This window comes from Cuculus canorus, chromosome Z (assembly GCF_017976375.1).
Source record: "Cuculus canorus isolate bCucCan1 chromosome Z, bCucCan1.pri, whole genome shotgun sequence".
Taxonomy (NCBI): Eukaryota; Metazoa; Chordata; class Aves; order Cuculiformes; family Cuculidae; genus Cuculus; species Cuculus canorus.
Window position 1 is genome coordinate 3312014 of NC_071441.1, and position 22729 is coordinate 3334742.

Below are 22729 nucleotides of genomic sequence, written 5' to 3' on the forward strand. Positions count from 1 at the left end.
ATTCCCCATGAATCTGTTAGAAAATGAGAAGCTAAAAGAAGAAGATAAATTATAATGAAGGATAACTTTTGTATGTAACATTAGGTTACCAACACTTGACTCAGAGGAATTCTGATAAAGAACAAACTACGTCTGCATAGAGAAAGGTTATTTCGTGGCAGCATCCACTAAAAAGTGCATTTTTGTGAGGATAAAGTTTTAAATGTGCTTAAATAGTTGCCCATAATACAGACTACTTTCAGTTTCCAAGGAATATCTTGCAAGTCTAGTTAACTTTAATTTAAAAAAGTTCCCATGGCATATGTAGAAAAATCATAATAAGATTATAAACCAAAGAAGTTATTTTTTATGTCTGTGATTATCAAATGAGAAGATAAAACACAACTATACCATCTCTTGGCACCAGGTACAGAACTAAACCAATCACGTGATATAAAAAGTAATTATTGTACGTTTTTTAAGGCAGCCTTCACCGAGCGAGTTTTTGTATTGAAAAGCTGATTGAATATGCGAGACTTTCTATACCAATAAGTAAAACTTCTTCAAGTGCAAAATATTTTAAAATAAAGGGCTTTTCTATGTTCTCCCTATTTCCTAATGTTGGTTTTCAACAGATGTTAGTGCTAAACAGTTAGCAGAGAGGGTGGTGAAATAGGTGGAGCATTGTCCAGCTGTGTTTTATTTAATGTACGACTGCAGTGACACTACACAGGCTGAAATCAGATACATCCGTGGAACAGCTGCCTTCCTCGAGCGAAGTTTTGAATTTCTCATGAGATGGAGAACTAGATTTGGAGTTGGATATGACTGCCTATATGTTTCAAGTATTATGCGTAAATACATATACAGCGTGTCTCTGTGTGTCCAAGTATGCCCACAAACCTATAATGGAATTATAGTTTAATAGAATTTCTGAATGTGTGTAATAATTCTAAGCTTGAGTAATTTAAATGTGGTATATTAGATAATCAAACATATGTCATTTTCATTCAGGTTAAATCATATTTAGGATTTTAAAAATGCCTTTATGGTTACGTTGTCACTTTTTACCGTGTATATTTATCGCTTCCAGATTAGACTTGAGACTTTCCTGTGGTCAGAGCAGTCACCTGTAATCAATGCTAAAACCTAATTTATATTTCATTCTGGTGTAATGCATTTTATTAATGATAGGATAGGGTGGCCAAATTAGAAAGTACCATGCTAGCTCACAAACACGGAGTGAAATATACTAAAACAAAAAATCCAAAATTCCTTAAGTCACGGACCATGTTTTTTATGGACACTAATAGCTCCTGGTGGGTGTAGCTTATAGATGATGCTGTATCCTATCTCATTTGCAGAGAGCCTGAGAGCTGTAAGCAAACTTTGTCTTGTTGAGGTCACCAGAGTATATTTGATGGGACCTTTACAGAGTCTGTGTCTCACCAGGACTTGTGAAAGCACAACAAGAACAGGTAGTGTGTTCCTGCCCTTGTGATGAGAGAAATGGTTTCTATTCAAGACCACCTTCAAGAGCCTGAGTGGTTTTTCAGAAGTAGAGACACCTGTTTTAGCAGAAAGCATTGCGTTGCCAGCCATTAGCTTTTTACTTGTCACAAATGAGCAAATGCCTGGCTGGTTTGGGATTTTCATATGTGAAAGCGTGGTGCCAACTGGGTTGGAGTTGAGAAAGGTGTAGGAGTGTTTTCTGTACTCCAGACAGGTCACTGTTGTCTCTTGGCTGTTGCATTGAGTTGGGAGAGCAAGGCAGGGCTGCTCTGGTGTGTGTTGCTGTGTGCCTGTGTGTGTGAAACAAACTTCAGTTTTGCTTATTCTCCTTACGAAACAGACCTGGTTATATCAGGAAATGAATCCGTCGATGTGAAGTTGGTAAGAGGTTTATATGAACAAACACGAGCAAGGCAGTGTGCAAACTCAGTTGCTGCTTGTCTCCTTTTTTTTGTAATTTTTAAATTATCCTTTACTTTATGTCCATGTGTATTATGGAAAAGGGAGTGGTGGTTTGCTTGTTTTGACTTTTTTTTCCCCCATTTTTGTGAGAGAAACATAGATGCCCTTATGTTTCTCAGGGCTTAGTTAAGTGAATCAGGGTTAAGTGAATCATTTATAACTGCTGTTATTGGAAGAATATATTGATAAAATATAGCTGTAAAATAAGACAATGAGTTGGTAGTGGACTCTAAAAGTAAAGAACCATTACCAAGAAAACAAAGAAGGGAAAAGGCGTCGAAGTAATAATACTGGCCACTGGTTATTGATTGGCTTTATTACACTGTGTTTTACAACACGCAACAGAAAGGGCATGACACATTGCGATGAATATAACCTTATATTAGGACTGTATTAAAAGAGGTTAAATTGTGTAGGGAATTTGAGATGTGGTAACTGGGTAAGAAAATTAGGAACAGCTTTCATCATGTTGAATCTAAGTTGCCAGTTAAACACTCACTGAATAATGTCAAGATGAACTAAGATGTTCAGCAGAGAACGATATACTTTTTCTTCAAGGTATTTTAATGGCATGAAAATATTGTAGTGAATAAGATTTTTAAAAGTACATTTTAGAGTGAGAAGTTCACTGACCAAGAGGGTTGATTAGTGGTGAATGGCCAGTAGAACGGAGAGAAAGAAAGCGAATCGCACACCAGAGGGAGTAGTGAAGAACAGAGCCAACGTGTAGAAGATGTACAGGAGATATAAGACCTCGTAGAACAATGAAAACCGAGCATAGAAAACAGGCGCTGTTTTCCCAAAGCTGATTTGAATGAGGATGGGGTAGCATTGTTGGATTTGTCAGAGATAAATCTATTGAAACTCAGGAAGGAATTCAAGTGGGATTGACAAGGAATGAGGATGAAGGAGAAGGCCAAAGAATGGATAAGAGTAATGGAGAGTGAGAAAGAAAGAAACACAGAGCTATTTGGTGAGAAGTGGATGATGCATCAATTCATACATCTCTGTGCTGTGAAGATGTCACCTCTGATGGACAAGAAATATAAAGTTGCTGAGCATTAGTGTGAAATATTGTGCTGAAACAAAACTGGAAGGCTAGAATGAGAAAATAGAAGGAACCTTCCATTGGAATCTTCCAAAGAAGCAGAACTTTAGAGATGCTAGCGGTGAACGGGAATTGTAGTCAGGAGAGGTACTACAGAGTAGCATAAAAAAATAAATATAGGAAAAGAAGATTAAAGAAGGTTTTGAAACAATATTAACAGTAGAGGAGAAGGGTAATTGCAAAACGAAAAATTCTATACAGATTCTATACTCCTCAGAGGCAAATTGATATGGCGATACTGCAGCTTGTTTGAGGCAATCTTAGACTTTGATTGGGACATTTTTACATTACTGTAGCTTTAATAATCAGATTATTATTTGTATGAAATGAGACAGAAGGAAATAATTCGTTCAAGGACATTCATTCTAAACAGAAGAATTGTATTCTGTCGTATTTAAATAGTAATCTAGTTTTAATATCTCTTAAAAAATCCTCCTATTTTTAAAAGTGATCCATGTTTGAAATGTATTCAGGAATCTCACTGTAGAACAGCTAGCCACATTTTTCTGAAAGATATAAGTTTTTTCAGTGTATGTAATACTTAGGTACTTGATTGCTGCTCTATCGACTAGCTTGGAAACTCAATATGGTATGTTGTGCATTGTAGCTGGTAAAATATACAGCGTTTTTTAAGATGAAAACATTCTTTTTGAAGTAATTTCAATATTGAGTGTCAGAAATCTAATTCAAGTATACCAGCGCCTCATCTTGCAGAAGTAGTGAAATCTTGGTTTTAAATCTAGCTTATTTTACAAATTAACTCTAATCATGACAGATTTTGAGGGCTTTGGAGAGGTTGAAGTTGATGCTACCACCAAACTTGAACTGCTGAAGTTATTTAAGACAGTATGTTGTTTCTGAGCTGAATGCTGGATGAATTCAAATGCACTATTTGTTGTATTTGAACATAAAGGCATTTTGTCAAAATAATCACACTGTAGAATTTTACTTGTAATAACAGTAAATTTCTTATCTGTAACTTTGGGTTTACAGATTCTGAAGCTAAGTGGAAATTTATTTCTTTTTGCTGTGAACACTGTGTTCAGTTAGTCTAAACTACTCGCAGAAAATATTTTTTTGAAAATTTTCTACACTTTGCCAAATTTTTTGCTTACAGATGCGTAGGGTTTTTTTATTTGTTTATTTAGCTGGTCGAGTCTATAAAATTATTGTGACAAAAAAAGCAATAGCAAATCAGTAATGAAACTGAGATAGGAATATTGCTTGAAAAGAAAATGAAGTTTACTTAAAACCTCTGCATCTTGCAGGTTAATAGCAATATATCTTTAGTTATTAAAATAATGCCTATCTCCCACCATCAGCAAGTGTCTGACTGACCTTTAACAGAAGAAAAGGGGTTTCCTTTTCTCAAAAAAACCCAAACCAGCCTTCTCTCAACTTACTTTGCTGAATGATGGTGGCAGTTTTTGTTTTCTAGAGGCTTTTAAAAAAAATACAGATACATGTGATCCTTGAAAATCAGTCTTAAATATATTGAGCTAATAATTTTGGCCACCTTTATTTATAAACTACTGAGGTTCTGACTTAAAAGTGCTCATTTTATCACTGAAATACTTCATGTGCTAAATGCCATTTACCCCTTTTACCTGAGAAATTCTTCCTTCCTTGACTTTCAACCCAAATAATTAAAATAAAAACTATGTTTAAAAAAAGTATATTAATTTAATAAGTAGAGAAAATATGACATAATGGTTTGCAGTACGTTTTTATCGGAGAAATCAAGTATAGTAGAAAAATTAATAGCTCATGATATGGTACAAGAAGTTTAGTGAAAGTGACAATTTCTTAGAAAATATCCCCATTTTATGGGAATATACATGGTTTAGCTACTTTTTTCAACATATAAGTAAATTTATTATGCAGCCACCTTTGGTAACTCACTGCAAACTACACTCTTTTTTTCTCAAGTGTTACCAACCCAGAAACACTACCTTCATCTGAATTTCTGTATATTTTCAATTATATTTCACTCTACACTGTACCTCTATAAGATCACTAAAATGGGTCTTCACCTTTGGGAGTGATGAAGACTGAAAGAATCTAAGAAACTATATTGAATTATGGTGGGAATAGCTTTGTGGTAGCTTGTATAGTCATTTTTGTAGTTTCCTTATTTTTTCTGTTTATATTTTTGCTTGTTTATTGCTTGTAGGCAAAAGGCTACTTTAATTGATATGAAACATCCAGTGTCGCATATGTGAATTTGAAACAATCTGTGAAGTTTCAGTGGGGTTCTAGTATATCTTAACTAGATTTTTAATGAAATTTTCACAGCATATAATTGATCAGATTTGATTCTTTTCTGGAAGGCAAAGGACCCTTCAACAGCGGGACAAGTCTAAAAGTGATTAGTTTATTTTTTAAAGAGGCAAAAGGAGGGGGTTTTGTTTGGGTTTTTTTTTTTCGGTTTACAGAAGCCGTATTTATGATAGTAAAGAGGAACAAAATTGTTAATTTGCTAAGATAACATGAGATTGGTTAGGTAAGTTATGAAAGGATACAAAAGAACATTTCTTTTACATCCTTGTATGTTTTTCTCATGCAGTGTAAAAAATCCCCAAAGGAAGCCAACTGAATACTTTCCAAAAGCTATTTTTATTAGTAATATTTATTGTTTTTGTGGCTAAGACAGATTATTTTCTCAAATGCAAAGTTTGACAGTGAAACCAAACATTCAGCTGGGGTTTCATTTTCAAACCATTAAGCAAATATTTAGCAAAGCTGTTAAGAAGCCATCTTTCTAAAATGGTTTCCTACAATCTTTTTCTGTTGACTTAACTTAAACAAGAAGAAATTGTCTCTCTGGTCAGCAGTGTCCTTAGAAATTGAATGCTCTGGGTGGTGAAACAAGGTTGAGCAGATAGGAAGGACTTTCTCATCGCTCTACAGTGGTTCAGAAACATCTCTAAGGCAAGTCAACCTGCTTGATTCCTTATTTTATCTAAACCCATATATAGTCAAACGTGCTGAGTGCCTTGCCTCATTTCCCTCTTTGTAAACGTTAGAGGTTTTTTTCAGTAGAAGTCAATATTTTGTATCAATTGCAATTGGCAAAATACTAAATAACTTTTTGCCTTGAGTGACTATACTGTTGTGTGGCTTCTTGTCCAAGAACGCTGTTTTCTGTAGCAGCCCAACATTTTCTGACTAAGCATTTCACACTTGTGTTTTTATTTTCATAGTTTCATGATATTAGGCATGATTCACTGCAAGAGAATGAATATTTTATAAACTTTAAAAATTGTTGCAGAGACGTTATATTTTCTATTTTTTGTTCTCGTTATGGAGGTTTTTCATTGCAATACAGTTGCTTGAGAAAGACTGCAGAATATTAAAAAAATAAAGCCAAGTCTCTCATCTGTTCAGTAAATGCAAATAATGAGAAAAAACTTCTTTATGAAATACATGTTAACAATTATTGAGGGGTTTGGAGCCACTGCTGAGTGTGATATATAAAGAAATACTCCTCTAGAATGTCATCCTTCCACCCAGAAAAAGGCTTTAGTTGCAACATGCAAGAATATAATGGACAGGTAAGAGAGTTAAATACAATTGCCATTCAGATATAGGGGTTATGGCAAATAAAGTTTGGTTACTATGTTCATAGTTGGTTAATTAGTACTGGGAGAAAGAAAGAAGTGTTTCATGTCTGCTAGTGATACATGTAGATTTCACCCAGTTAGAAAATCACAGAGAAGAGCAAATAATGTAACAGTGTAATCATGTAAACACTAGAATCTCAAATTTCTCAAGTTAATCTTGTTTTGCATCAGCATGGTCATTACTGAAAGAGCATCCATTTCTACACCACAGAAAGTGGTGTTGAAGAGCTGTCACATAAATTGAAAGACCGGGGATCATGTTTACAGAGACTAAAGGAAAGCATCTGATGTAGTCTACAACTGCTTACTCAGGGTAAAAAATTGAGGAATTCCTGAATTCGGCTGGCATATGTAGACCTGATAATTTGTAAGTGATATGCTGGACCCAGAAAGTACATTTGCATTTCTTATATGGATTGAAATTGAGAGCAAAGTAAATATTCTTCCTTCAGTAGAGACGACTGAAGGGGGAATGGGGAAATAGCCATTTAGAGAGTGTAACCCGTGCCCTGGGAATCTGTCTGTCTTGGCAGCTTTGATCACAGCGTTGAGATTGCTGGGTGTCTCTGATGAGATTACTTTCAACAAAGACCCAGACAGCTATGCTCAATTGTGACTAAAGAAGTTTCTGGTTTGTTTGTTTCCTTTCTTGTTGCAGCTTTATAGCTCATGCCCTTGTCGCCGTGAGACTGGCTTACAACAATATGTTATCTTGGAAGGCTTTTATGTTTATTAAAAAATATCACTTTTGGAGTTGAATATTTTTAGTGTCAGCTAATTTATTTTGCTGAAAGACTCTTAGTAGGGTGAAATCACCTATTTAAATCTCAAACAGATATACATGGCTTGGGACTCGGCTGTCCGGCATCTCTGTGCTGCTAATCCTGCCCTTCTGCCTCATATTTGAAACCAGTTTAAATGCCGATTTCCAGCGCTTTCACGGAATGTTAGAAATGTTCCTTGATGTGAGAGAGAAAGAAGAGATTGTAAGTGAGCATGGGAGGCATTTCTAGAGGTGAGCTTCCTGGTTCAGGATATGCGTTCCCCGTGCTGGAGCAAATTGGAATATATTGCGTGTTGGTAGTACACTCAGTATTGCATAGAGTCCCTTTTGCTGTAGACATGATTGTAGTTGTGTGGTTGACTCTGTTCAAACGAATAAATTGGTGAAATTGTGTTACGTGTCTGCAGTACAGGGAAAGATTGAAATAGCAGTGTTTATAGATCTCACTTTCCTCAAAGCCTTCCTTAATTTACAGTCTCTGTTTTAGGAAAAATCTTGAAGACATTAGGAACAAGAAGGAAGAAGAATATCTTGGCTGGAACCTTTCTTGTTTCATTAAAATAAAAAAGGGCGGTGAGGGAAGCATTATAATCTCGGGAAAGCATCGTCTCACTGTGAAATACTGTATCTTAGAAACAATGTGGAAAGTGAAAAAATTTCATTAGTTAAGCATATTGTTTTTCTCGTGGGCATGGCTTGGATTTCTGAGGTGAGAAAACTCTCTTCTGCTTTTCCTAGGAAGTATTTTATTTAGCGTTTTGGAGAAGGAGGGCAGTTGTGTGACACAGAAGTCTAACCATGCCCCTCTGTTGTAGGTCATTCGTTTGTGATAAATACTTCATGTGGGCACTGTCATCTTCATTTCCCTTATTGGTCCTCTTTAATCCACCCAGGTTTTTGTACAAGGGATATTTATTACTGACACTCCAGTCCTGTAACTTTCCCGCTCTGCCCCTCCCCACTGATCCTTTCCCCGGATTCCTTTTATGTTCTGGTTCTCATCCTCTCTGTGAGGCCTGTGGCAATATAGCAAACCCTGACATTTAGCTGTTATCCTGGTTTTTTTGATACATGCAACTGCATCCTTTCTCACATGTGCTTTATGTTTTCTGCCTGTCATTTCATGTTCCACACAAGTCCAGTCAGCTGTACTTGCTTAACAAAAATATATGTACTAACACAAAGCTAGAAAGAAAGTGCTTACATCGCCGGAGTTATTTGCTAGAAAGGCTTCAACAAGTTGCGAAAGACCGACTGTGTTACTGCAGTATTTGCTGAGATAACTAGACCTTAAAAAAATCTTCAGGACTGATGAACATGTCAAATTTTGCATGGCACATGACTAGTACTCGTAATAGCAGACACCTCTGCAACAAAACGAGAGGAGTAATTAGGAAGATGCGTAGATACACTTTGCCCTAGCAGTCTTTATATCTTTATCTGGTGTTTCCATGCTCTTGCCTTCCCTTCCTGAATCAAACTTTTGAATTATGTACATCAGTTCCCTTGTTTTATGTCTTTCCAGCAAGAAGCATTCTGATAACATTTTTTTCCTAATGATTTGTTAGCAAGATTAGACATCTGTTAAAAACGTTTAAGAGGCCAGAGGCCAAACACATTATTTTCTTTGAAAACTGCAATGAACGTTTGCCAGTATGTGTAAAAACTTCTTGTACAACCTTCTATCATTTTTAGAGCAACCTTCAATCATTTTAGAATATTTGATTTAGTATTACAATTCAGGGTTATATTCCTTTGCAGAATAATATATGGAGGGCAGCTTGCAGAGCTCAAAGTTAGGAAAACAACCTTTTTTACTGGTAAATGGAGCAAACTTGTTTTTAAAGACCAACAGAATTGTTGATACAATTTCACTGTCTCTTTCAGACCAATCGCATTTTACGTCAAATCCTAAGGCATCAAAGTTGCATAGTTTTGTGGCAAATTTGTTCTCTTGTTTTCATTTTTGTGATTAAGAGGCAAATAATGTCTGAGTATTTGATCTCTGTATATTTTTCTTTTTCTATGGGGCAGTTGAAAAGGGTAAGAACTGTTTCGAGTATAGGTACTTCATTGAGAAGGTTACATAGTGGGTGACATATTTAGGGTGAGCCGTTTAATTCCTGAATGATACAGTTCAGATTTGATTAATAAATTAATGAATAATGGAAAAACACCAAAACTCCTCAATCATATCATTTGCTAGCTCTTTATCTACCTGTCTACATATATGAAGGTATTTGCAGGTTTTACTAGTAAATATAAAAGAAAAGGCATTGATTGCACCCCAAATATTTTTGTTTATTTTGATTTATATCCAAAACAAAACAAAAGGAGGTAATTCCAGATTGTTTGAATATGAAATGAAAGAAAAAAGAGATCTTTTCCAACCTCAATGATTCTACGCTTATGTGATGCTATGATTAAGTTGGGCAGTAAAATATAAAAACCTGTTATCTTAATATACGTAGGTAAGTGTAACATTGTCAGGAAGGAATGGGAGTGTAGAATAAACAAGTGTTGTGGAGCCTAAGTGAAGGTTTTCCAATTTATTTGAAAAAACTAAATACCATATTGTAATCTTTCTGTCATTTTTTATGGTGTGATTATTAACCATTTATGATGTTTTTGCAAGTGTCCATGGTATTTCTTAGACAGAAAATACATCATTTTAATTGCTTATTAATGTTTAACAAATATTACAGAAAATTCACAGTTTATCCTATGTATGTTACCACATACTTGGACAATTTTAAGTAATTGGATGTATAAAATATGTTTCCTAGTATTTATAAACACCCCCCACCGAAGACATACAGTTGTAAACAGCAATCTGTTCATAGAGTTTGTCTAGAATACGCACAACTGGATAGAAATGACATTAATTTCAAAACAATTGGTTAAATGTAGGCTATTGCATTCCATCTCCAAGTGCTCTAAGAAGCATTTACTTTGTGTTTGAAGTTCTGCTTTGTTTGTTGAAGAGTCATTTGTGGAAGGAATGACTTACGTGACTGCTCTCAATACTTGACTAAATCTGCACTCCAAAATAAGCTTGCAATCATTATTAATGTCATCACACAGAGATTCTCTAGCTTTTGGACCAAATTTAGAACAAATATTTGAAACAGTGAACAACATTAATTACTTCACTAGCTTGCGTCTTTGCATATCAAGTAGTCTGTAAATGGAGTCTTAGTAAGGTGCATAGAGAAAAATTAGAAGATGCATTAACTGAGGATTTGTGTATCAGTTTAATTCAGTCCATGTGTTCATATTTCATGATCACATCCTCCTTTTCTATTCTGTAGAACTGTATCTCTCTTAATGTATAGATTGGGTAGTAAGGAGCTGCTCAGTGTTTTGTCCTCTTAACGTTCATGGCGTGATTCTGGACCTGACTTACTGCATTCTGTTCAACACTTCATCTGGAACTACATGCTTGCATGCATCTTTTCTGGTTTTGCTCATCAGTATGGTAAATGAAGGACTTTAAGGTCACTACTTTGTCTTCTTCCTCTCCGTATGAGTAAGGACGTATTTTAATTCTCATCATACAGATAGGAAGCTGCAATACTGTTGAATAGGCAACCTTTAATTCATGAATGCTTTATTTTAGTACTATGTGAATTAGTTTTATGTTAGGAAAAAAGGGCAAATGAGAAGTGTAATTTCCTAGATGTTAAAAAAAAGTCCATTTCTTCTCAAATTCCTTATTTTTTTCCATTTTCTTTCATTTTCCCTTCCTGTGTATGAAATATTACAGAATATTACACTTGGAGATGAAATACACAGGAATACCCTTCCTCGGTATTTTAGCTGAGACCTTTGGTTTTGTTTGGGAGGTAGAAAAGCTTGATTTTACGAGGTGCTAAAATTAGGTTCAAGTTTCCTTCCTCTCTAATAGGGATTTTACTAAATTGTGACTTCATGAATAAGTCGGCTCTATACAAGAACTAAATGTTAACTTGAAGGTAATTTCTAGGTTTCTCTAACATTGTTGGCAAAATAAAAATAATTAAAAATAAACATATGTCATGTGCAATCTTGAGTTTTATTGCAGCTAAATGGAACACAACCCTCAGATATCTGAGCTTTGTTCTATGATATAAGCCATGAATTTTGGCAGGGATTAAATTTGGCAAAAGTAAATTCTTCCAATCCTTTTTTAAAGTCCTTTCCAAAGTATGTATATTTTATTTTGATATTGCTTTTAACTGTAAGCCTGCTCAGGGCAATGTTGAGAGCTGTCATAAGATGTATTTTTATCTTAACTAGGCATAGCTACCTTTGTTCTCTGCAAGTGGGAGTTTTCCGAGAGTGCTAATGCTATATAAATGTAGCCTGTATGATTAAACCTATGAAAAAGGCAAGTTTTGCATTCAGGCTCTTGTCATAAAAGCCTGTTCTGAAACGTATATCCCATTTTTAAAAGCCTGTAGATATACTTAACTTCAGTAGTTGCTAAAAATGCAGGGATTTCTTTTTAAATTTCAGAATATCACCAGAGTAGACAAAATGCTCTAAAGAAATGTTTGTTCCATCTTGAAATAAGCAAATTTTCTAATGTTTTGTTTGTTTGACAAACAGGTGCACACAAAATTCCACTGCAGGCAAGCCCATGCTCCAGGCACCGACACTTCATGCTTGACATTTTCTTATGACGGTACTGTCCTTGCCAGCCGAGGAGGTAGGTGGTGGAAAGAACCCTTTGATGTGTTGAATGTATGGCAGTTTTAACTTTACTAAGTGAAATGCTTTGGTAAACAAACCATTTAAATCACATCGTCATTAAATGTAATTTATTATGATGGAGGCAATAGTGAAATCAGATACTACTGATTTAAACCTGAAGTGTTTCAAAATTCACATCTCTTATTTTGGTACGCCTTGTAATACTGTGTTCCGAAAGCATATTCTACAGCAATTAGGGAAAATTTAAAGAGAACTTTGCTGTGTATATTACACTGTTCCTGATCTGTTGTCTTGTCCAGCATTAATAATACATCCAAAAGAAATTATTAAGAAAAAGTGAAATGAGACCAGTTTTGTTACTTAGTTTTATTCAGGATGATTACTGCCTCTCTGTAACAGTATCTCTGTTCTGGAGTTATTAATTCCTGAAGCAGCTTTCTTCTGCTATATCCTTTTCTATTCTAATTAGAATTTTTATCTAGCCCATATTATAAACGCCAAGAGGTGATGACTGGAAGTGAGTGAACAAAATGTACTTCAATGACAAAAAAAATTTGAAATACCTACAGGAAAGGAAAAAAAAGCTTGTCTTTTAAATTTCAGATATAACTTAGTCTTAGATAATAGAACAAGTCTTGAGAAGCCAAATATACATTGGAAGATTCATTCCCTCCAATATTACCTGTACTGGATAGGATGGTGTCTGCCTAACACAGCTTTTCATACAGAGATTTGTCTATCCAGTATTTTGCAGTCAGGTGCGAGCATACAACCCAAGCTGTGTGGATGGAAACCAGCTGTAACCAGAAGCTTTGTGTATGCATTAGCATGGCCCCAAGGCCAAATAAACAGGCCTAGGGAGAGGCAGTATATGTTAATGTCAGCTAGCGTAGCGCCTAACGTGTACAGGACATCTGGTCAATTTGGTATGTAGACAGAACGAGACTACATACAGAAAATACTAGGGTAGAAGTGTTCATAGATGGCAAATGCTCTGAAGCAGGGGATGTGCTTCCAAGTCAAGGGCAGTAGCTTGCAATTGCTTTTTGTCTTTCCCCTCCACTTGTCCCTAATGAGTAGAGTGGCATTGGTTGCTTTTACGGCGATATGCAGCAGCTGTTGGATCCTACCACTCTGGCTTCTTTGTATGTCTTGTCATGTCTTCTAGATGCCAAACATCATGTTTTCTACATCACATCTTACAGAGTAAGATGATGATAGTCTTGTTCTCAACAGCCGTAGGCTTACTCAGGCATGGTAATAGCAATTGGACTTCTTCTTAATTACTGTTCAGGCTCCTGGATCCAGAGTTTTACGGCCACTGTACTCAACATGAGTCCTAAGTGGTTAAGATCAAACTCTCAACCTTGCTAGTCCTTGCTAAGCCAGACACATACTATGTGAGAACCTTCTTCTCCTTGGAAAGTAGGTGAACCATGTGTCTTTCTGTTCTGTGTTAAGTGAAATGCTGCATCTGTCTGCCGGTTGTGTTGCCCTTGAAAAATTCATGCAGGTCATACTTTATAAGATTTAAAAGGAAACCTCAGCGTACTTTTAAGTACTAACAGCAAGCACGTTTAATACTTATGTGAGGGATATTCACTAGTGTGGTCTTGAAACCTCAATTTATGTAAATTCTCTGATGTTTCACATTTAAAGAATTTAAATCACAATAGTGTTCTTTGCTTATTTTTATTGCATGTGGCACTTTTGGTTGCCTGCACTTCCTCATATGTCTCCAGATTGTGGGTCATCTTAAGCAGACTTTTAGTTATGTGTTATATCTAGCACACTCTGCTCTGAGCTGTATAAGATGTTGAATCATTGTTTGCAGAATTCAAGGCTGTATGGAAATTTGGCTGTACATGTGGATAAAATTGCTACCTTTGTCCAGTGTATTAAAAAAAGAAAACCTCTGTGTGTGCTGTGCTAGAGAATAAGGAGGATTCATACCTTATACTGACTTGTTTGGTTAGTGCTTTCATACAAGTATTGCTTTGGACCTGTACCAACAAAAGCAGATGTGGATCCGGCATTCATAGATTAACACACCTGCCAAGTGCTGAGGATCAAAGAGAGGGGAGTTGTTTGGGGAATGGGGACTTCGATTGAAAGCCTGATTGACTCTCCTGCATCTGATGTAGATTCTGTGTTGGATATGAGAGAGATGAGGCAGGGCTCAGCTGCAAGCACAAGGGAAAATGAAAATCTAAGGAGCTGCTTATAAGATTTCCCAATCTTACTTTAGTCAGATATTGAGTAGTAACTTGACAGAAACTTAAGAAAGTGATATTTTTGCACACTTGTAAGCATGAAAGTATTTTTTTTCCCCGAATAAAGTGAAGATAGTATTTGGGGAATGTTTTCTTTGTTTAGCAGTGAAGAGGTAGGCGACAGAACTGGACTCATAAAAAATAAAAACCTTTTTTTGACTCCTGGTCTGTACAGAATTTATGGAGTTTGTTTTTGTCATAATATGAAGCAATGACTTCATTAATTCCATGAATCTCATGATAGCTAGTAGTTTCATGGTTCATTTATTTTCTGTGGTATGAACAGTGTGCAGACTCAGTACCATCATAATCAGTAAATTTATGCAGGAAAAAAAGTTCACTATAGTTAAACCCAAGAAAAAATATTAACCTCATCAAATAGCTGATGCAGATAGATGCTTTCTTTTGAGCTCAAAACCTAATTTTCTTTTGTATTTCCATTTGATGTTTTGCTATTTTTAGTTTATTTGTATTTCTCTTTTCATAATTATCTTGAGGAAAAATGTAATGTTTAATTTTAAAGTTGGTTTAAAAAGTAGAAATACCTTGAGTACAGTATCCTGTATATTGAAGGATTTTGCAGCAGCATGTATAGTGAATTTCTGTTTTGTCTAGAGTAAGAATATATTGCTCTTTTCGGAGAACACAAATATTAGCATTTTAAAAATTGTATGGGTTTATGTGAAGTAATATTTCTCAGGTGATTTTAATTTTTCACTGATGTTCATAAGCTTTAATAAGGGACAGTCCACTATTTCTAATGCTTGGAGCTGAAATGGCTTTCTAGAATCTTCCAGTATCCTTCACTTCCATGTGTTTAGACAGGATGATGCACTGAAGTGTTTGGACAGGCTGGTATGGATGCAGGTGATGGTAGGAGCTGTTCCAAGTGTAAGTGCAGAATTCCCAAATTGTGACTTCCCTCCCAAGGTGCTTGGCTCAGGGTGAGTGTGGTCCCGACCTGTGGTGCCTTCAGAGATCATCCTTTAGCTGTTACCATTTCTCTTGCAGAACTACTGCAGAATGCAGAAGCGTATATCTTGTTCTGTAAGGTGATTTTCCTTACGTATGTAGTATAAGTCTTCACAGGAAAGCTTAGAGTTTATAATCTAACGTATTCTGGTGCTCCCTCATGGTAAACCTTGTTATGCTCTGCCTTTCTTCCTATGCTGTGTTTTCTTCTAAAATTCTCATTTCCTATGGTTCTTTGCCTTTCTCCAGTGATCTTTATGAATTTATCTCCTCAGGCTTTGCTTTCAACATAGGACTCCCTCTTAAAATAGGAGCTTCTTGGACGATGTTGCCTTCCTTAGAATCATAGCATCATAGAATGGTTTGGGTTGGAAGGGACCTTAAAAATCATCTAGTTCTGTGCATTGGCCTTATTTTGACTAAAAACTGTTTGCAAAATGCCTATCCTGGCTCACCAAAGACTGTTTTTTCTAGGACCTAATTGTTACCTCTTGATAAATCCAGTGCCTAATGCCAGAGACACAGTGCTATCTGACCTTATTGTATCAGACTACAGCCTGTTTATTAGTATCTTTCTCATTAAAATGACAAAGAATAGGGTCTGAAATACTACTAGAAGTATTATGAAAGCTTTAAATAATCCAGCCAGGAGAAGTCTGCATCAAGAAATACACTGAATGATCTGAGTGGACTGTTTTCAATGCTTTATATTGAATGCACAGTTTTTGTTTATATGTTTTGTTTAATGGTAACTATTTTTACTTCATACTCCATGTATGAAGTAACTGAAAATAGATTAGCTCTGCTACAGCTCTCATAAAGAAGCCCCTCAAATATCAATGGAAGGATGGCACTGAAAAAGTCCTGGGTGTTGTAGAAAGTTAATAAATTTGTTTTCTTAGTGACAGTAATTTCAACTCCAAATGCATATCAGATTCAGAAACCAGTGTTGTATTTGTAACATAGAGAATATTTATTAGAAAAAGTGCGTTTGAGCAAGTGCTTAATGATGCTTAGTTTCACAGCATTGGTGCTGTCATTCTACTAGCATTTCCAAATACTCAATCATCTGTTTCTGCACAGTGTAAGACTGTTGCTTTGAAATCAATCACAACTTTTTGAGTCCTTCTTGAGTCTTCTAATTTTTTAAACGAGCAGATTATATTTTCTTGTTAGCAGAAGAGCTGTAGCTAGATGTCTGACTGCATCTTTCCTGCTAAAACCTGGCAGGACTACAGCTTGAAGATCATGTCAAGGCTCATTCCACTGGGAACAGAACAGCCTTGGCTGCTAGCCTTAGATCTGTCCCCATCCGGGAGATTTGCAGAGTGGCCAAATGGTATCCTTTGCATACATTTATAAAGTGCTGGTGCTTTAGATAAAACATCTTGCCGATAAGTGTTTTTTTTGTTGGGAGTGGGAGGGAAGAGGGAGGGCTCATATTACAAGACCAAATGCTTTGAAGTGCTTGAGATGGAGTCAACTGGGAAACAATAAGAAAACAAATATTCCCGAAATAGGGATTCAGCATTTTTCTTTCTTGTCATTTTTTAGCTTCCCAATGAACATAAATATACTTTGCTCTAGACATCATTTATTTAAGTTGTCCACTTATTAAAAATATTTTGTAGTAAGGAGTTATCCTCATCTTTAATATAAACGTACATGATGTACGAGGCCACACATTACTGCTTTCCCTGTAAAGGGTACTGCTGGCCTTGATTTCTTCTATTACAGCCTGTTACTTAATTTTTTTCTTTTGTTTAACATGTTATTTCCAAGGCCTCCTTTAAGCTCTTGATCTTAAAGGCTCTGAATCTACAAACACATTTGGACAACAAAAAAATTTCCCTGCAAGGTTTGTGCTTTGTAAAGAAGCGAGTCTGTGCATTACCAGTTACTTCTCTCCTTTTTCCTCCTAGGTCTGGAATATTTTGTAATTGTCTGTCTAAAATTAATCTCTGGATATTTTTAAAGAGAATTCTTGTTTGAGTTGTCTTTTAACCCTTGAAAGTGCTGAGACACTGATGTCAAATGCCAGGAGATATCTAGGTGCCTGAATGAGGTGCTTTGAATCTCAAATTCTGTAGCTGGTCTCATGCTGGAAGTATGTATCCCAGAGAGATGATCAGCAGAGGTGTAGATCTTTCTGAGAATGACTAACTAATCTCTTTTTTTCCTCCTGTTCTCACTTTGTTAATGCATCATAACTTTTAGAAAAGGAATAAACAGCCTGACTTTTACTGGCATACAGTCATACCATGTTTATCAAACACAGACGAGAACTGCTGTAAATGTCTTTGCTGTAACCTCGAATTTGGCTTTTATGGCCAAAGGTGGTGTGGAGCGGTGTGAAAAAGTTTCATTATAGCACGTGTGGGTTCAGTTGCTTCCTTCCTACCACTTCCTCAGGGATTTCTGACTGATTCCTGGGCCTGTTGGTACTGAGATTGTGGTTTGTTGATGTTTGCCTGCTAAAGAAAGAGGAAGACTTCGTAGTATTACAGTATCATAGTATAGTTTGGGTTGGAAGGGACCTTAAAGATCACCCAGTTCCAACCTCTTGCCATGGGCAGGGACATCCCACTGGCTCAGGCTGCCCAAGGCCCATCCAACCTGGCCTGGAACACCTCCAGGGATGGGGCAGCCACAGCTTCCCTGGGCAACCTGGGCCAGTGTCTCACCACTCTCATGGGGAAGAAATTCTTCCTAATATAGGCTAGACATTCTCCTGATCACTTTTTCAGGGCAGGTAGAAACCAAACACATGAAACTTGTTTAGTTTTTAATCTAGACCATAGTAACTTTTAAATTTCTTTTGATATCTTAAAAGTTAAATTTACTCCTAGTAGCAAAGCACCAATGCTTGCGAACATTGAGGAATCGGATTCCACTGTGGATAATGGTTCTTTGTAGAAGACATTGCCATGGTAGAGTTGAGCCACAGAGGAGAAGCTTCTGACTGGAGTGCAGCAGATGAAACTCATCCTTACACTTTCATAGTCATTTAGGGATAAGAAACTTCCAAAACAACCTCATTTTGAAAGCTTTTACCCTATCATTCTGTTATTTGTGTCTGAATTAGAGGATGGAATTTTCTGTATGTGTCTAAATTCGTTACTTAAATTCTTTATTGAAAACCTTGTTCCTTTTGTTTCATAGGAGATGATACTTTAAAGATATGGGATATTAGACAATTCAAAAAGCCTCTTAATTCAGCAGAAGGACTGCCCAGCTTCTTTCCAATGTAAGTACTCTAATTTATTCTAGCTACTAAAGATAGCAGTAGTTGTGCCAAAAGGGAGGTAATAGTTCTCTAGGTCCAGAATGGCGCGGAAAGGACTGTTCGAGGTACCACTGTGCAAGGAGGATTCTTGGCTGCTTTAGGATTTCACATTGCTTTAAAAGAGCTTATGTTTTTGTGATAATTAATAGCTAGCTTTGCTTATTTTGTGCCTTTTTTCAGTCTCATATGTCTTAGATCTAATTAGATTAGTAACTTTTCAGGATGAGGCCAGTTCATTGCCCTGTGTTTGTGTAATGAGATACATAAGTAATTCTCATTCTTATTTGGTCTATGATTATTAAAAAAAGAACTGGATTGCAAAGTAGACATAACATGAATTTTCGTGGTATGAATTGCGGTTGTGAAGTTAGAAGCGCTCATGACTGTGTTTTTTGGTGCTAAAATCCAATTTTGTGCTGCATATTGCTAAGTATTGTACTTAATATTATTATTACTTGCATTTCTATAGCTGTAGCACAATTTATACTTTTGAAATAAGATCTTAGCCAGGTCATCAACAGCTAAACCTTCACTCCAATTTGTAATATAGAGGAAAAGTAAACAGATAAACATTTTCGGCCACTGTGTAAACACACTGCCTTGCATCATTGAAGAATGTATCTTCAGCAAAAACAGATTTCATGACTGATTTACTTTTTTCTTAATGATGATAAGCAGTTTTGGGAACGCTTTTGTTTGTTTCTCATGTTGAAAAGTTTACCAGACTTTGGAGTGGAAGAGAATTTTGTTGGGATGAGGCTTTTTATTGTATCCAGTTTTGCGCATTCTGTGCACAGCTGTAACTGTACATGTGAACTGTATCTGATAACTGTAATAACAGATGACAGCTGACAAAAGGTTTTTCTAAAGCTTTGTCTTGAAAAGGTTAACAAATAGAAAGGATTGTTTTTAAGAAATGCGATTTATATGTAAGTTCTCTATATGTTAATTATTGATTTGTGTAGTATGATGATTTTTTTTTTTCTTCAACAGGACAGATTGTTGTTTCAGCCCAGATGATAAAATACTTGTTACAGGCACTTCTGTTAAGAAAGGTGGTGGCAGCGGGAAGCTTTTTTTCTTTTATCGTGAGACGTTCCAGAAGTTATACGAGATAGAAGTTACAGATGCGGTACGTATTTAGTTCTCTTTTGTGAACTATTAAAAATATGAATGAAATAATATTTAAATGCCTTTTTTCCTTTTTTACAGGTAATGACCTGTTACATTACTGTAATTCCTCTACTAAATATTTAAGTGATAGAGGTGGAGTTCCATGAATAGGTGCTATTATTCTTTCATTTAAAAAGAAAAAAAAGTGGATCCTAAAATTCTTACATGTTTATGCTGTTTACTCCACCAGTAAAATGGCCATATTGTGACAGAACTCCTACTTGTCCCTGAAACTAAATTTATTGTTACTATAGAGTGTATTTCATTGGACTTGAGCTTATGTAAATGCAACAAATTAACAGCAAAAGGGAAGGCATCATTAGTAACCCCTCCCATCAAAAATAGCATTCTCTCCACTCATATAAAAAACTAAAATTGTGAATCTGTAATACAGAAGAGTTTGTGTATGTTTTGAACTGTATTGAACAGAAGGAAAAAACTTAATATCATAATTGAAAAGTCCTTTCACTCTTACGGTGTACACCATGAGTAAGTTCATCGATTATAACAATCAGGAGAAATAGAAATTAAAACAGAATTGCCGTTGCTTGAGTATGGCAGTGTACGTTTAAGTCCAAATAATTACTGCAGTCTGTCAGGTATCAACTTTCTTGCTTTGTTTCAGGATCTTGTTTTCCTCTTCTGTGCTTCTCTTGACCCAGCACAGCAGTGTTTCCTAGCAGACAAAATCCCTTGTGCTGGATATAATTTATACAGAATTTATATTTGTATTTACTTTTCTTTTCAAGTACCATTTTCTATTCTAATTCATCCTAAAGCAAAACGTGCTTACAGGTTAATTTGTTATAGCCATAATTTCTGTTCAGCAGTCCTGCAAATATATGTCAAAGCAGAAAGAAAAAAAGCCCTGTTTTTATTTTAAGCATATATTCTAAATACTGTTTTTATGACATTGGAAGTTTTATTTAGTACTAACAAATTTCTCTAAAGTGGCCATAAACTGGGGTTTGACTTTTTCTCCTATGGAACATGCCAAACCACAGCTTAACTCAGGATTTTTAGTGGATTTTTATTTTCTGATACAAGTATTATGACAACGCATTTATAACCCCTTTCTGAGACAAGAATCAATGCCTCAGTATCCCCTCTGAAACTTCCATGACAAAGAAAAGGAGAACAACTATATGAGGTAAAGGGAAAAAGGTCAGTTGTTGTAGGAGCTCTTCTGTCCTCGGGCACAGGAAACAAAATAGCTCAGCAATTCCATTCGCAATTGATTTGGACTCCTTAGAGCAAAGTGTCTGGATATGGGCATGATAGCATCTCCGTATGGTGGTGTTGTAGTCAGTAGCAGTGTACAGAAACTTCAGTTGAGCTTTAAGATGGCATGAATGAGAAGCTTGTCAGTGATGACTCCTGTGTCTCTGAAAGAAATTAAGCAATGAGAAATACTGCTCACCAACCTACCCATTTTGCATTAAAGGAAACATAATTTTCATTTATTACCTTTGTCTCCCAGAATTATGCTTCTTTAATTCTTTGAAATAGAGGGTCCTATTTACCTGCTGAGATAGCTAATGCTACAGGAGAGTCCAAAAAAATTGCGTTTATATCAGTTTTTCTCAGAACTGAGAAATGAATTTCTCTTCTGCTTCAAAGTTCAAGAGAGGTGCGGAGCTTAGAACCAACAGTAGGAAATCATTGGTAAAACAAAACTAGAGGTTAGTAAGTGACTTCACTGGGGCCACTCATGTGGTAGAATTTTAAGCATGTAAAAATCTCAGCAGGTTGATAATTTTATCCTATAAATTTATACAGGTGCTGATATTTATATGGTACTTCTAAAAATGCAGTAAATTGCTTTTGTCTATAGAGTTTTATTGCTGCTGTTTTTCTTCATTTGTAGTTACAAAATTTAAGACTGTTGTTCTGCCTTAAATATAATGGATCAAATGAAAATAAGGGAAATAATAGGTGAAGAATTGAGACCTATGAATACTGATCTTATGACATAGTTTTCAGTGAGTCAGCACTAATAATATCTCTACAATCAGTCTGTCTAGCTCCCAGTTTCAACATTACACATCTAAGAAAAACACAGTTAAGTGTATCAACCTCAATCTAAAAGAAGAAAAATTACTGTAAGTGGTGTTATAAAAGAAAAACAATGTATTTTTTCAAGATCTTTCTCTTGCCTGTTTCTTTTGGCATTTTCATTAGTGTTCTTTTCTTCTTCTTCACAAATTGCATTGCGTGATGAAATATAATTGCATAAAGTCATGCTGAAAACAAATGAATTTTCAAGAAGATGGCTTTTGTGTTTTATAAGTGGTACATACTGTCTGTTTAAAACGTCATTGGCCAATAACTTAGTACATTAATCCCTTACAGGTATTTTATCAAAGTATTTTTTGAGTGATGCAGTAATTACTTTCTATGAATTTCCAAGTTTCCATTTTTTCTGTATTCTTTCAAAAATGCATAGACCAAGATAAAAAGGTAACGTTGTCTAAGATTTCAGTTTGTCTTCTGTAACTAAATATCACGCGTCTTTACCTTTTGTATGTTATCTACTGCTTATGTTTCTATCTTTGCTTCTTTAGGCATTGCATAGATGAAGTTACACTATATCAATTCATGCAGTCAAACCACAAATACACCAGTCAAGCTCTCTGCAAAGAGCTTGACCTGCTCTCATTCCTCAAGAAAATAATTTCAGTGATTTCAGTTGGATTTAGTCCAAATTGCTAAAGAAAAAGGACATAATTAGTCATTTATTTCAAGTTTAATATGAAAGCAGTAAGATTTTTTTTCAGGGCAATTGTATACCCATTTAGTTGTAGAATGTAAATAATCAGAATAGCAAAAAATCTTCTATGAAGAGACATAAACTATTAATGT

General features: G+C 35.7%; 1 protein-coding gene across 1 annotated transcript in view; it reads left to right on the top strand.

The window, feature by feature from the left end:
• WDR70 (WD repeat domain 70) overlaps nt 1–22729 on the top strand; it is a 150207-nt gene that overhangs the window by 97610 nt on the left and 29868 nt on the right. The window contains exons 11-13 of the mRNA XM_054054495.1: nt 12059–12158; nt 18571–18655; nt 19688–19826. Coding sequence (XP_053910470.1) covers nt 12059–12158; nt 18571–18655; nt 19688–19826 — 324 coding nt within the window. The remainder of the gene's footprint in view (nt 1–12058; nt 12159–18570; nt 18656–19687; nt 19827–22729) is intronic.